This window comes from Capricornis sumatraensis, chromosome 1, assembly GCF_032405125.1.
Source record: "Capricornis sumatraensis isolate serow.1 chromosome 1, serow.2, whole genome shotgun sequence".
Taxonomy (NCBI): Eukaryota; Metazoa; Chordata; class Mammalia; order Artiodactyla; family Bovidae; genus Capricornis; species Capricornis sumatraensis.
In genome coordinates, this window is record NC_091069.1 from 19,563,974 (window position 1) to 19,579,682 (window position 15,709).

The following is a 15,709-nucleotide window of genomic DNA, read 5'->3' on the forward strand; positions in this document are numbered from 1 at the left end:
CCCTTAATCCTTGGGGTCCCTGCAGGGTAAGTGAAGCTGACACGGGAGCCTTCCAAGACAGGACAAGAAGTGGCCCTGGCTTATTTCTTCCTTAAAAGGGAAGAGAACTTTCCAAAATTCTCCTGCCCACCTCACCCCGGCCAGGTTTCTCGATGCCTTGGCCTGGAGTGTGAGGTGCCTAGAGGCACCCAGGGTGACAAGGGCCCCTCCTCCAGGGGGCGTGCCACCAGGAAGGGTGGACAGGACTGAGGTTCTGGTTCCAGTGTCCGTCACACCCGCCCACGGGCCAGGTGACTGCTCTTGAGTCTCACCTGGAGAAAGGCAGGTGATCGAGGTAAGTGGGCAAGCATGTAGGCTGCCCCACAGCAGAGACACTGGCTGTTTTTAGTCAACTTAATATCTTTTAGGACTCCATGCCTGTGATAGAAAGTGTGAGCCCCGTCTGCTAGTGCTTTTGCGGTCAACGGCATCGCCAAGTCCAAACCTTCATGGGCAGTGTCCACAGGGATGGGATGAGAGCGGGAGGCCAGGTGACCTGGGGCGCTTGCTACCACGAGGCCGCATCTGATGGTGCCGTGATGAGCGGTGCAGAGGAGGCTGCAGTGCTGCTAACAGGGGCTATTGCCCAGTGACGAGGCATAGATGGGAGTGACGGCAGGTGCGGGGTTTGCCACAGAAACAGACGACAGAATGTCTCTCTCTCCCTCGGTGGTGGTGTTTAGTTGCTAAGTCACTTTTGCAACCCCACGGACTGATCCTAAAGGAAATCAACCCTGAGTATTCATTGGAAGTACTGATGCTGAAGCTGAAGCCCCGACACTTTGGCCACCTGATGCAAAGACCAGACTCATTGTAAAAGACCCTGAGGGGAAAATTAAGGGCAGGAGGAAAAGGGGGCAACAGAGGATGAGATGGTTGGAAGATATCGCTGATTCAATGGACTTGAGTTTGTGCAAACTCCAGGAGATAGTGAAGAACAGGGAAGCCTGGCATGCTGCAGTTCATGGGGTCGCAAAGAGCCGGACACGACTGAGCGACTCCGTAACAGCAGCAACAATGGACTGTAGACTGCCAGGCTCCTTCTGTCCAGGAGATTTCCCAGGCAAGAATATTGGAGTGGGTTTTCATTTCCTTCTCCAGGGGATCTTCCTGACCCAGGATTTGAACCCCATGTCTCCTACATGTGGGTTCTTTACCACTGGGCCACCAGGGAAGTGCCTCCCTCTGAATACTTATTCATGTATATGGGTGGTGGGGTTGGGGTGGGGGGATGGGAAAGAGAGAGGCATTGTAAGGAACTGGCTGATAAGATTATGGGGGCTGAATGGTCCCAAGATTTGCCAGCTGGAAACCCAGGAGAGCCTACGGCATTTGTTCCAGTCCGGGTCTGAAGGCAGGAGCCCGTGGTCCCAGCCCAAGACCGCCAGGCAGAGAACAGAGCCTCAGTGCAGCCCTGTTCTAGTCGGCCCTTTGGATGAGGTCCTCACCCTGGTGGGAAGCCCTACAGTACTGTATGCTAATGCAGTGTTAACCTCATCGAGAAATACCCTCACAGACACACTCAGAATAGCATCGAACCACCCGCCAGGACACCCATGACCCAGCCACACAGACATTAAATAACCATCCCTGTGCTTCCACACAAATGGGAAGGATGTGGATCTGGGGTCCTGGTGGGCCCTGCCCCAACAGAAGCTCACAGAAATCATGGTGGTTCCTTAGGGAGTCATCGGCGATGAGGACCTGCCCTAAGGAAGGGAAGGGACCACCCGCAGGCCCGTCACTGACTCGGGGACTCCCTTAGAAGCTGTCCATACCCCTTGGGTCCCAGGAAGTTAATGGCAGAAGGAGAACCTGTCAGATTATCTTATCCCCCACCCCCCACATGGCACCTTTCACTGTGTGTGTGCGCGCGTGTGTGTGTGTGCAGGGCGACAGGCAGTGTGGTTTCTGCAGGCAGGGCTCGGTGGGACTCGGGGGTCCAGTGAGGGATATGTGTCTGTCCTGCGGGGCAGTGCCATGGACGCGTGCACGAGGAACAACCCACATAGACACTGGGTGTTGAGGGTCCCGTGCATCCAGCCTGCATCAGCAGCAGGCAAGTGGCCCCTGGGGACCAGTGTGAGGCTGTGTCGGGTGCCAGCCTTGCAGCTCCTTCCAGGTGGGTGGGGGAGGGACCTGAGCCCCCTGCCCCGGCTGGCTCGGGCTGCTTTCACAGTGGGGGCAGCCCCGGCCCCTGTCCCCAGCTTGTGGCCTCTGTGAACGTCGTGCCTTTCTCAAGACTCTATGCCAACGGAGCTGAAAACTTTCTTCCAGAAGGTCACCCCACCCCTCCCGGGTACGCTTCACAGTGCCCACACTTGCCTTGCTCACAGCGCTCTTCCCCTCGAACTGACCTCGCAGGTCACCCCTTCCCCTCCCCGGAGCCAGTGCCCAGCCTGGCTTGGCATTAGCTGCTCAGGGTGTTCCCTTGGTGGCCTCCTGGTTAGGACTCTGGGCCTTCACTGCAGTGGCCTGGGTTTGATCCCTGGTTGGGGTCATGAGGTCCCACAAGCTGAACAGAGCAGCTTAAAACAAAAGGCAAAAAAAACAGAAGTTCTGAATGAGTGAGTGAATGAATGAAGAGTAAGTGTTGGGGAGTCCCCAGTGGCACAGTGGATAGGAGTCTACCTGCCAGTGCAGGAGATGTGGGTTCAGTCCTTGGCCTGGGAAGATTTCACATGCCTCCGAGCAACTAAGCCCGCGTGCCACAACTGCTGAGCCCGACAACAAGAGAAGCCCCCGCAATGAGGTGCCCCTTGCCCTCTGCAACTAGAGAAAGCCTGAGTAGCAACAAAGACCCAGCACCACCAAAATACTAAATTAATTTTTTAAAAAGTCAGTATTGGGGGCCCACCTTATGGTCTGGAACTGCACCCAGTGGGCCCCGGACACAGAGGCAGAGGAACAGGTCCCAGCCTGGCCACTGATAACCACGTGACCCTGGACACATGCGACAGGGACCCAGAGAGCAAGGGGTGCTGCCCTTGACCCTGTAGGTCAGCTGGTGGAGGGGTGGGGCAGGCAGGTGCAGGGCCTCGAGGGAGGGCAAGGATACCTATGGGCCAAGACCTGCCCCTCTGACCGTCTAGCTCAGAGCAAGGACTGCGAACAGCTCACGGCTTCTCCAGAGAGGGGGGCCAGAGCCAGGGTGGGACCAGGCACCTGGGGTAGGAAAAGCATAGACCCAGGGCCGTGCAAAAATGGGGAGGGAGGCACACCAGCAGCCATTGGTACCCTGGTCCCAACGTGTGGGGACAAGCAGGACCTGGGCCTGGGCATCAAGGGCTGGTTGGTGGGTGAGGGGAGATAAGGGCAGTGCCCCTCGGCTTCCCACACCACCGCGCTTCAATAGGGGGAGAGGAGGGCTTGTCTTCACAGCCAGGGTGGGATGGGTGGCCCACCGTGTCACCAAGCATGGTGCGGGCACCTCAAGAGCCCAGGGTGGGGGCATCACCTACCTGGTACAGGCAGGAGGTGAGAACAAAGGCTATGGGGGACCACCAGCTCTTCCCTGGGTGTGAGGCAGGAATGAGGGCTGGGCTCACCTTGGGGGGCTTCACCTGTGCTCAGGAAGATTCCGGGGAAGCAGCCTGGTCCAGGACAAGCTGTCTGGAGCCTCAGAGCCTAGATACCCAGTGTGGCTGGCCCTGTATCTCCCTCTGAGCTGGGCGACGTTCCAGTGCCCACAGCCTTCCTGTCACAGTCAGGCCTCTACCAGTGGCATCTGTTGAGTGGCTAAATGTTAGTGTTAGTCACTCAGTAATGTCGGACTCTGCAACCCCATGGACTGTAGCCCACCAGGCTCCTCTGTCCATGGGATTCTCCAGGCAAGAATACTGGAGTGGGTTGCCATGCCCTCCTCCAGGGGATCTTCCCGACTGAGGGATCGAACATGCATCTCTTACAGACCCAGGGATCGAACGTGCATCTCTTAGGTCTCCTGCATTGGCAGGCAGAGTCTTTACCACTGAGCCATCAAGGAAGCAGGACCTGACAGCTTGGTGGCAGTGCAAGACCACAGAGGAGTCTCAAGCACGAGGCGCTGCTGCCCTCTGGTGGCTGTGGCTGGGAGGGCCGTCTAGGCTTGAGTGCGCAAATCCCCCGGCCTGGTTTAGGAAACTCCGGGACCAGATTCGTATCTGAGCTTTCTCTCTCTGCCCCATTTGACAGGTGAGGAGCTTGAGGCCCAGGGGTGACCTGATTTTCCGTGAGACACACAGCAAACAGAAGGTGCAGCTGGGCTTCTGGTGCCCAGGACTTGGAATCCCTGATGATAGGGTTGTCACATAAAATAACAGGGTGACCAGCCAGCAAGTAGAGTAACCTAAGAAAACCTGACAGAGAGGGATGGAGTCTGCATAGACATGCAAGGTCACCATCTGCAGGGTCACTATGAGGGGTACGAGGAGCACAGGGCTACAGAGGACAGGCTGAGTGGAGCCTGTGCAGCACCAAGGATGGACAGCTGGGAGGCTAGAGAGGGCTGTCGAAGGCCTGGACAGTGGTCTGTGCGCAGGCTTCTGGCTTGGCTCGCAGTGCAGGCTGGTCTAGGTGCAGACTCAGGTCTGACCTTGGCCCCAGGGGGTGACTCCAGATGGGGCAGAGAGCCCCTCCCTGGCTGGGGTGGGGGCGAGGGAGAGGCAGGGGTGAAGTCCTTATCCCCAGGGGCTCTGATGTCTCCATTAGCCTCCGGAGCTGGGTGGGCACAAGTCAGAGCCCCCTCACCCTGAAAAGTTGCCAGGGAGGCCTTGGTCAAGCCCACCGAAGACCCCGACCAAGCTCGCCGGCCCTTGTTTAGCAGCTCATGGGCACAGGAGCCACATAACAGGATTTTTTCTGTTTCCTCACCTGGGAGGCATATTTTATATAATTCCTTTAAAGTCAGCAATAGACACATATAAAAGTGCGCATGAAGTCAGTCTGCACTCGCCTCCTCAGGCCCTCCATTTTCCTGCTACGTCCCTATGTCAGTTCTTCCAAAAGTTTCTGTATATGCAGGTAGGTATGCGTGTGCACAAAGTTTGGTTTGCTCTTTGTACAGACAGTAGCTCACCACACACCCACGGTCCCCACCAGCTCTGGCAGGGCCCTGCGTCTCACAGCGGCTGTGTCCCAGTGATCATCTCAATGGTTCCCTCCTGGTGAACACACATTTGCTTCTCATATGTGCTGTACAGACACTGTTACAATGAAAAGTCTAGTAAGCGGCCATGTCCGAGATTTCTTACAAGTTAGAATTGTTGGGGCAAGGAAAATGTGGATTCTTTTTTTAATTGTGCATTTGTTTGGGGCTTTACTGGGTCTTCGTTGCTGCACCGGCTTTTTCTCTAGTTGCGGTGAGATGGGCTTCTCACTGCAGTGACTTCTCGTGTGACACACAGGCTCGAGGGCATGCGGGATCAGTTATGGCTCTGACTCTAAAGCACACATACGCTCAGTAGCCGTGGCTCCCAGACTCTAAAGCACATGCTCAGCACTTGTGGCACACGGGCTTAGCTGCCCCACGGCATGTGAGATCTACTCAGATCAGGGATTGAATCTGTGTCTCCTGCACTGGCAGGCGGATTCTTTACCACAGAGCCCCCGGGGAAGCCTAGATAATTTTTTAAATTGCCAGATTCCCTCAAGAGATTATTCATATTCTTGCCTTCCCATCTGCCATGGGTGAGCTTGCCCGCTTACCCAGCTGGGGGAGTGAATTCTCCTATCTTTGCCAAACTGATGGCTGAGATTCTCATAGTTCTAAAGGTTTGTTTCAAGTTTTCTGTGAAAAGTTCACATCTTGCCCACTTTCTACAGCATTGTTCCTCTTTTATTGATTTTTTGGAACTTTTATTATGAATAAAATCGGCTACTTCTATGTGTGTTTTTTCCCCTTTGCCCCCTACATTTTTTACTTCAAATGTTTTCTTCTAATAGCTTTGTGGCCTAATCCGTCACAGTGAAAACTTACACCTGGGGTTTATTGTGGTACAAGGAGCATCAGCACCTTCTACTTTCCCAGGGGGTTACCTGTTGCCCCACAGCCCCTGTCCCGTCTGAAGTGGGCCCAGCAATCTGCGTTTTGAGACGCCCCCAAGTGACTCGAATAAAGACCTCCCTGGCTTGCCTTTACCTTGGACCAGGAGCCCCTCCCAGTGGGGGCCTGTGTAGGGACTCCAGCACCGTGTCAGCATCTTATGGAGGCCTGAGCTGTCCACTTCAAACCAAGGTCTAGAAGTGTCTGCGAATGACGGACAGTACCATCTTTAGTCTGCACTGCCACCTAGAACCTTCTGAGAGGGTCCCAGAGGTAGTGTTGACGCCCACCCAGCTGTCTGAGCTCTCCATCCTCTTGCCAAACTCGCATGCTCATGCCCAGGTGTAGGGGCCAGGTGAGGTCATTTGGGCCAGCCCAGGCCATGTCACCATAGACTCCAAGTGGCTTCACCAAACCCTCAGGAGCCAGGTTCAGAGGCTGTGGTGTGGTTGTCAGACTACTTTACCTAAAGTGAGGGAAGAGCAGTTCCTAAGCCCTCAGTACAGCCTACTTTCTGAGGGGAAACCCTCTCTTTTCAATCCATAATCAGCACTTAGGAATAACAAGGTACAACTTCTGAAAGACTACCAAAACCTTGGTGTCTAGCTTGTACTTCCTGGCACTAATCTACACAGAACAATTTCTCTATCTTGAACTTTAGTGGGCAGATTGAGGACCCTGACAAGGATCTGCTCACAGGAAGTGGGGCAGACTGTTCACTTCAGAGTTCTTCTGCCTCTTCCGCCCAGACTTCGCCAGACCTACTTTCTTTGTGGCTCCTGAGAGGTCTCACTCAGTGGTCTGCCAACTAGAGCAGTGCTCTCAGGTCCAAGGACACCAGGAGTGGTGATGAGCCAAGGCCTAGTCTGGCTAAGCGGCCAGGAGGCAACAGGCGTCACAGCAGTGTACTGTGTCCAGGTGGAACTCAGGCCTGGGGGAAAGCGGCTTTTCAGAAACTACGAAGTCACTCCCCTCAACTCCTTGGTAAAGGTACTAATAGCATCAAAAGTACTTAATCCAGCCCCTGAGAGGCAAGACGCTGCAGCCTCCCTGTCTGTGCCTGTGTGCTATTCTCCCCATGTCCTCCTAACAGACCTGGCGAGATACTCGATGTCACCTGCAGGGACTGGGGCCGGTGAGAGACTTACTCAAGAGACTCTGGCTTTTACGTGGCCTGCCCTCCTGTCCAGAGCTACGGCAGGGATTCACAATTCCCTCTTGGAAATTTAAATGCGAGCCTGCCACCCTTTTTCTGAGGTGTAGGGTAAAAGAGAATACAAAAGGCCAAGGTCAGATAAGAGCTGCAACTCTGTAACAAGCTAGTTTGTAACTGTACCTTTTCCTGTGTGTGAAGTCAAGGTGCAAATATGAGACTGGTCTCTGGAGGCAAGGCTCAGAGGGCCCTGTGTACCTCGCCTAGGCAGCTGCTGTGACAGGCAAAGACCACTTAGTTAACAAGGGGCTCTGGCGTACCAAGCTCAGTCAGCATCCAGGGTGGGGAACCACTAACAGCTGAGGGTGCCCACGGTCTTGCCTGTCCTTTTCCTCCCCCTGCCATGGGGTTAGATGCCCTCACTACTCTTTGAGACGCCACATCAGACTTTCTCCAGGACTCAGACTTGAAATAAAAATGTCAAAACAGAAAAAAAGTATTCCACGGATTTTTAAAACATTAAGAACGTGTCAACTCCTCAGTCTTCTGGGGCAATTTTCTCAGCCTACAGGGAAAAAAACATAAAATTCCCACCTATAACACAAGCTCAGGTGAGCCGCCTGAAATGAACACACCGTAAAAACTTCCCAATGCCAAGTTATGCCAAGATCCTTTATTCCTTTTTGTTAAAACCGGTCACAACACTAAGCTTCTGGCCCACCCTGCTGATACACAAGCCACAAACGCTTGCTCAGCAGTTGAAGCCTTTAGTAACATGTTTGAAAAGTGAATAAAAATCCATATAAAACAAATATTCAAATAGTTTCCATAGGAACACAGATAAGTGTGACCCCATCTCCCAGTCTTCCACATTGGTGCACCTGTGCCAACCCTACTCACATAGACATCTCAGAACTAGCAGTAATTAAGTTAAATGGTCCCCCCCAAACCCTTAAATCAAGCTAAACTCGCAGTTAACAGCTACAAGAGTGGTATCTACACGTTAATACGCGTGGAAGCGCAGGCTGCCGAGTGCCGCTTCATGCCGCTCTCCCGGGCACAGGACACAGGCAGGGGACTGACGTCCGGCTCCTCCACTCCGGGCGGGAAGTCCTGGGCCCGGATCTGCTGCATCAGTTGCCTACAGGAGACAGGTGGCAGTCAGAAACCCTGAGTCACCGCTAACCAAGCGGCTCCACAGGGTGTGACACAGTAACTTATTCATGAGCCTATTTACATCTCTGGTTACTATGTCATCAGGAAGCAATTCAATGTAGTACTACAGCAAGCATTTCTTCAGAACCATCTTTTTGCTAAGAAGGAAACCACAAGTCACATGCACTAGTTAAAGTACTCTAGGTACAGAAATAGACTGACCAGCCTTTTCTAAATCAACTGTGCCTTAAAATTCTGCAACTATATACATCACTATTACTGGAGGAATTTTCCTTTCATTGTAATTATTCCAAAATTTCTAAAGCATATATTCTTAATACGGCGAGAAAAACAAAAATAATTGTTATTATTTAATTCTAAGCAATTTCTTAATTCTATTGGACAAGAACAAGCATAATCAACCCTGGAAGGTACCTAATTCTTATCAGAACCAAACACACACTGTCACTAACCACGTTGGCCCTGACATCACATAGTAGATGGTGGGTCTCTGGAATCCATTGAAGGTAGAAGCAGCAGCAACAGTGTAAGCACCCATGTTCTCAAAGAGCATCCAATCGCCCACATGCATCTCGGGTAGGTTACAGCGCTCAACAATGCGGTCCAGGCCGTCGCAGGTCGGTCCCCAGATGCTGGATGAATAATACTTCTCGTCTGGTTTGGGTCTCTACATTTGAGACAGAGAAACACACCTGCTTACACTTGTTCTGACCAGCCATCTTCCCACTGGTGTATATGACACATTCGGAAGGTACCTTCTGCAGAAGAGGCTTCACGTGCGCGTGGTCGTAAAGAATGCAGTTGAAGGAGCCATATACTCCATCGTTAACGTAATACATGAACGTCCGTTCACTAGACTCCTCTTCATCTAGAAAAGCAAATTTAAAAAAAAAGAAGAAAATGATTAGAAAAGCAGAAATAGTCTCAACTACCACTTAACCATTTTAGGTACGAACTTTCAGTATATATATCCAATGATTCAATCTTGATACCTACCATCAGAGCCTGTCTGTTCCTTTAACACAAGTTTTTTGGCAATAATATTAACTGCGAGCGTGAAAGCTGATGCAACATAGTATCTGCCTGGCTCAGCTATGATTCTCACTCTAGAGTCGGATGGAAAATACTTGTCCAGTGCTGGGTTGATTACACTGGTGATCTACCAGAGACAGACAGAAAAGAGTAATTGGTCATCAAGGGGAACTCACATGGGGCAGCGCTTTGAAACACATCAAAAACATTGAGAGCTGCCATCAGCAGAGGTTTATCTTCAAACAGCAAACGATAAAACACCTCCCTGAAAACCAGTCTGCATATCCTGTGGTTTCATTTTGATTCCCTCAAGACTTTTTACTCTTTAATAAGATGTTATGGTATGATTTTATTAAGCAATGGGACAAATTTATTACCAGTGCCTAAATATTTTTATCTAACATATAAATATATACTAACAAGGTAAACTCTGTATTCTTCCTATTCACATAAATTTTAACAAAGTATGGATTTTATAAGTAGCATATAATGGCTTACCTTCAATGACTAAAAAACAACGTTCTAAGTAAAGGAAGCACAAAATCTAGCAAATGATGTACTAAAGTCAGCAGGTTCTCTTAACTCCACAGTGACAGTCCTCAATTTTCCTAAGACTTTTGAAAATATTGTCTCATTTTATTTTAGAAAACTAGTAAGATAATACAGGGCTTCCCTGGTGGCCCAGAGAGTAAAGAATCTGCCTGCAACGCACAAGACCCAGTTTTGATCCCTGGCTTGAGATGATCCCCAGAGAAGGAACTGGCTACCCACTCCAGGATTTCTGCCTGGAGATTTCCGTGTACAGAGGAGCCTGGCAGGCTATAGTCCATGGGGTCACAAAGAGTTGGACACAACTGAGAGACTAATTAACTAACATAATACAATTTTAAATAGCACAGAAGTCATTCAAAATACCAGACCAAGTCATTCAAAATATCACACCAAGACATTTACTTTCATGTTTGTACAGTCCCTTCTGATGATTAGTTGTGACATATAAGTTTTGAAATATTTCAAAAAGGAACCTGCTAAGAGCTACAGACTGTAATTTTGTTATAAATTACCTCTTCAAATTTAAGCTTTACATCCTCAGATCCAGGAAAGCCACCACCAATATCAAGCAGATACATGTTGAAACCAACCTCAGCCTAGAGTCAAGAAAATTAAGTCCATCAGCCAGATTAACAAGTCATGAAAAACGTATACAGCAGGTTAAGGTTAAATATGTAATATGAGATGAGTTTTACGAAGGTCAATTCTAGAACTGGGACAAGTTGTTAATGCCATCCCTGCCCCCCTCCTCACACATGGGGCTCACAGATACTCACGCCCATGTCAAAGACACAGCGGGCATCAGAGATGGCCTGCACAAAGGTCTCAGGATCAGTACAGCCACTTCCCACGTGGAAGCTGGTGTCAAAAAAAAACACAAAAAATACACTATTTCTTACTATTTCTGGAAATAACTATTCATGGTAGGAGAAGACTTATAAAACTTGCATTGTCTAATACTTCATCTCCATCCCTGCCATCACCAAGATCTCACCTGACACCAATGACATCAATATCTAGCTCTTTCGCCCGTTCCAAAAGCAGCCTGCTGGTTTTGAGCGTGGCACCAAATTTGACACTGAGGCGACAGACTGCTTTGGAATCATCAGTGGCGATCCGCAAAACCAACCTAGAAGCAAGAAAAGTATATCAAATTTCCCACCGACACAAGATCACCTACAGCCGTGGTTAAAATAAGACTCCTTGGCGCTGATACCCTGTGGTCTGAGTCTAATTTGGTTTAACTCAGTACACAAATAATTTACTAGTACAGAAATCTAACAACTGGAAATTTGAGTTTGTTCACATTATACATATCCCATATCTGATCAGCCCTCAAATGGAATAACTTACTTGGCCTTTGGATGTGCCCTGGCAACTTTCATCAGCTCAACTTCACTATCAAAAGTCATCATCTGGACTCCGTTATTGGCAGCATACTTAATCTGAGACACTTGTTTACATGGATTTGCATAGATAATCCTCTCTGGGGGCACCCCGAGACTCTGCACCAATTGTATTTCAGTCTGAAAAAGAGGTATTTACACATGTAGCTAATATATGGACAAGCTGGCCCATGTCCACTCTCTTTAGCATCCTCTGCTCAAGCAAAGCAATTCTGATCTTCCCTGCTGGGAGGGCCATTACAGACATCATTTGAGTTCTGCTGCTTTTGCTCACCTTGCTGGCACAGTCAAATCCTGTCCCAATGGCAGCAAGTGTCTTCACTATGGTTCTGCTATCATTGCATTTGACTGCATAAAAGGGGGTGACCCGAGGAAGAGCTTTCAACCATCTCAGATGTTTCTTCAGAATGTCTCCCAGGTCCGCAACATAGAAGGCATCCTTATCATCCTGCAGTAAGAGTGGTTACAGAAGACCCATCAGCAATTTAACAGATATGACCAAGGCACAGCCTTCCCTTCACTTGCCATCATTCTCATGAACCCTAGTCAATCATGGACATGATAATCACAATTGTCACTGGAGGATCCACAGCCAATTAAATTCGCAATTCCCTAACAGGACATTTCCATAAGACCCTTCTGAAGTTTCCCATTCATCTGCCTAATATTCTCAAAGCTGCACTACCAGCATAGACTTCATATATACTTACAGAAGAAGAAACTTCATTAATTTTTTGGTCCAGAATGTCCTTGGCAGTAAAGCCTTCATCCAAGAAATGGCAGTCAAACTCTTCATTACTAAAGCTGTTCATGGTCTCTTGATGTCTTTTTGAGACACAACAAACTGCAAATAGGGCAGACAAATCTACTCAGAAGTTTTATTAATACTTAGTAACTAAGATAAACTTGCAACAATCACAAATACTTACGTAGAAAACGTAAGAGATGGAATTTAAAGGGATTATGCCAACTTTTCACAAAGGCAATTCTCCAGGAATTCCAAGTCCACCGAAGATGCGTGTGCTCTCTGTACAGCAGTGGAAATGTTCGATAAACACACAATCTGCTGTCCACCTTCAGAACACATTAAATTGGAAGATCAGGTATTGATAGCACACACACACCCAAGAAGCAGGGCTACTAAAGCACCCTCCAGACAGCTCACTCTCTGGGTTTGGAAATCCCATTATTTCTAGGTTTAAGTCCAATGGTTCTATAAATCTCAATGGAATGAGGACCTCACAGATTCAACACTAGAGTTTTTCAAACTCAACTTCCATATATAGTACTGTACTTAGTCACTCAGTCGTGTCTGACTCTTTGTGACCCCATGGACTATAGCCTGCCAGGCTCCTCTGTCCATGGGATTCTCCAGGCAAGAATACTGGAGTGGGTTGCCATGCCCTTCTCCAGAGAATCTTCCCGACCCAGGGATGGAACCCAGGTCTTCCGCATTGCAGGCGGATTCTTTACCAGCTGAGCTACCAAGGAAGCCCATATATAGTTCTGTCCACCTCAAAAAAGGCACTCCAAACATTCCTGCTAAAATGCAGAATACAGGTTTCAGAAACTTTCCTGCACTCAGTCCACTGAGAGGGGAAAAGCTTCATGACAGCTTACTTTCAGACCTGTTTTTCTTTAGAAGTTTAAAACACCATGATAGCAATTTTGCAAAGCTGCCATATAAACACCTTGCTATTTCCTACATTTGCTAAGTCTTATACAGAAGAACTTTCAGTGACCAACAGGCACTGTTATCAATTTACTGAGTGCTCTAAATTTTCCTGAGAAATGAGCTAATTTTCATGCTAGGCATGTTTTTTAAAAAATGCAATTAAAAAAAAATCAACAGAATGTATTACAGCTGCTGTATCTGAATGGCAATCGATATTCTAAAACCAGCGTTGCCTACTAAACTACTTGGGATTCTGGGAATCCCAACTATCCTCACAGGCACTCTAACTGACATGATTGGCTATGAATGATAATCACCTGGGAGTCATTCTCAACTATGAATTACAAAAATTAGCAAACAATGATTTCTGAATAAACAAAAATAAAGCTCATTTAACCATCAGAGCCACTGTCCTTGGCATTCAGGAAATGTGACATTGGTCAATGAGTTACCTTAAAATTATTATTTTAATCTATTTAATCTCTGATAGGGAGGTCATCTTTTCCACTGTGCAACCCACTTCAGTGCCTGCAGCCTACTGGCAGAGGCCAGGCAATGGTTCGGGGCCGGGTTTGCTCTGGCATGGGACACTATGAGAGGCCCAGGGGGACGAGCCTGACATAAATCCAAACCCATGCATGGGAGAACTTGCAAGACTTGATCTAATGTGACTTGCTGGCTTTGTCAACCTCCTAGCTTCCTAATTTGCCCTTAGGGGAAGGGAACAGACCGCCAGCACACACATTCTGTCTACAAAAGTAACATTTAAATAGGGTCACCAGTGATAGACTGGGCCGTGCTGGGTCTTTAAAAAAAAAAAAAAGACAACATTCAGGCTTAAATTTACAAGTGTGTATTTCTCTGAAACACACCACTATTAAGTATTTTGCTTCCTTGTATCTTTCAAAGCTTTTCTTCAGTAACTTTTGATACAGAGAAAGTTCACCCTAGAACACCTTTGGGTGTTTTTTTCTATATGGCTACGTTACTTAAAATGACATGGATTAGCAAAACATGGTCCTTCTCTGGTATGAAATTATTTTTTGCCAATTGGGAAACGTTAGACAGGTACCAACTCAAACCGCAACTGAAAATTTTACAAATCGATTAAATTTTAGATTGAATGAAATTAGCACATTTTGTCCTCCCTACTAGACACTCCTAAAAGGTTCTGCTCCCCACATCTTCCCTCATTATTCCGGATTCTCAAACAGTCGGCCGTTTGGGGAAAATCTTGTGACTGGCTCCTACGTCTTAGTCGTTCGTCTGATCTTAATAATCTAAGGACTTTTCCTAAATCGCCAAGTCAAAGATTCCATCAACATTTCTAAGTCCGGCCGAGCAGTATTAGTTACACACGGGTTATCTCAGCTCTAGCGATCTGAGTGGCTTTCTATATTGGGCCATTCGCTCTGTACACACAGCAGGGGAAAAAAAAAAAACCTAAAAAAAAAAAAAGGAAATTCCAGGGCAACCCGGCGGAACGGCACGTGCACGGGAGGCCGGCACCCCGAGACTTGTGCCGGTCTCGCCTCCTGCCTCCTCCTGCACCTGCTGCCGGACCACCACATGGGTTTAAAAAAAATAGCGGCTGAAGGATCGAGCTCCTCAAAGAGCTTCCGGCTCAGAAAATCCTCACTGACGTGGATCAGAAAAGGTGAACCCTGGGCCGTCCCAGCGCCAGGCTGCCCTTGAGCCGGGAGGGGTCGGGGTCCGGCTCCACCCGGGACCCCCAGGGCCGACGGGCCGGGCTCTGCGACCACGTGTCCTCGCAGCTCCAGGGGCCCGCTATGCTCCGGCCTCCGGGACACGTGGCCGGCACCCCCCGCCCCTCACCCGCGCCAGCCCGCCCGCCGGCCTCCCTACCGCCCGGACGCGACCCCTCTTTTACCTCAGAGCGCAGGGGCGCGGCGGGCCAACCCCATGGAGACAACGCGCCGCCGCCGAGCGCTGAAGGACCCGCCGGCCGCCCCGCCGCCCCCGTCAGCCGCTCGCCCGGCCGCCCGCCGCCTCGCTCCCTCCCGCGGAGGACTGCCGGCCCGAGGTGGCGCCGGAGCGCTGGCAGAGGGGCGGCGGCGGCGGAGGCTGAGGGGGAACTGACAAAGCCCGGCGCGCCGCCGCGCCGCTACTTATAGCGCCGCGCGTGTCGTCATGGAGACGCACCAGCTCAAACCAGCCGCGATCGGTTCCGTCCGGGCGTCCTCCCAGGGAGGGGGCGGGGCCAACCCGGGATGGGGAGAGGAGGGGTGGGGGTCGCCGGCGGATCGACGTCAGCACCTCCCAGCCCCGCCCAACCCCGCCCAACCCCGCCCCTCCCGGGCCCGCCGCCGGCCCACGCATGCGCACCAGCTGCGGGCTCCCCGGGGTTCCGCGCGCCTGGCTGGCCGCCTAAGGCGGGTAGCCGCTCGCACGCCAGCCGAAGGATTGCAAAACCTGCCTCTGAACGCCCGCCGGATGGCAGCGTGTGCGCCAAGCCAGCGCTCTCCTTCCACCTGGCATCAAATGCCGCGTGCCCTCGGGCAGAGAACGGAAATCGCAGGGCGCGAGCGGGCCACGTGGACCCCACCTGGCGGACCCCGGGCCCTTCTTTCTTTCTGCGGGGCGTCTGTATATGCCGGTGGGAGGACCTGGAGGTGATCCTGGAGCAGCTCCAC

The 15,709-nt window shown here is 50.3% G+C and overlaps 1 protein-coding gene and 1 non-coding gene across 2 annotated transcripts; both read right to left on the reverse strand.

Annotated features, from left to right (window-relative positions):
• Positions 1-7,920: 7,920 nt before the first annotated feature.
• ODC1 (ornithine decarboxylase 1) lies at positions 7,921-15,051 on the reverse strand. The gene is made up of 12 exons (XM_068975031.1): positions 14,947-15,051; positions 12,310-12,454; positions 12,091-12,224; positions 11,655-11,828; positions 11,328-11,500; positions 10,969-11,103; positions 10,751-10,832; positions 10,487-10,570; positions 9,387-9,549; positions 9,146-9,258; positions 8,843-9,057; positions 7,921-8,355 (listed from the first exon to the last, which is right to left on the reverse strand). The coding sequence occupies exons 3-12, from the start codon at positions 12,190-12,192 to the stop codon at positions 8,211-8,213; spliced, it is 1,386 nt and encodes a 461-aa protein (XP_068831132.1). The 5' UTR covers positions 12,193-12,224; positions 12,310-12,454; positions 14,947-15,051; the 3' UTR covers positions 7,921-8,210.
• On the reverse strand, positions 13,561-13,693 carry LOC138093919 (small nucleolar RNA SNORA42/SNORA80 family). Its single transcript, XR_011146173.1, has one exon. It is a non-coding gene; the product is annotated as a small nucleolar RNA SNORA42/SNORA80 family (small nucleolar RNA).
• Positions 15,052-15,709: the final 658 nt, after the last annotated feature.

Excerpts from the sequence above, each read along its gene's own strand:
- ODC1 (XM_068975031.1), bottom strand. The coding sequence starts at position 12,192 with ATGAACAGCTTTAGTAATGAAGAGTTTGACTGCCATTTCTTGGATGAA. Across the intron at positions 9,058-9,145 it reads TGAAGCCTCTTCTGCAGAAG|AGACCCAAACCAGACGAGAA; the intron begins GTACCTTCCGAA and ends TCTCAAATGTAG. Across the intron at positions 8,356-8,842 it reads GTGATGTCAGGGCCAACGTG|GCAACTGATGCAGCAGATCC; the intron begins GTTAGTGACAGT and ends TGTCTCCTGTAG.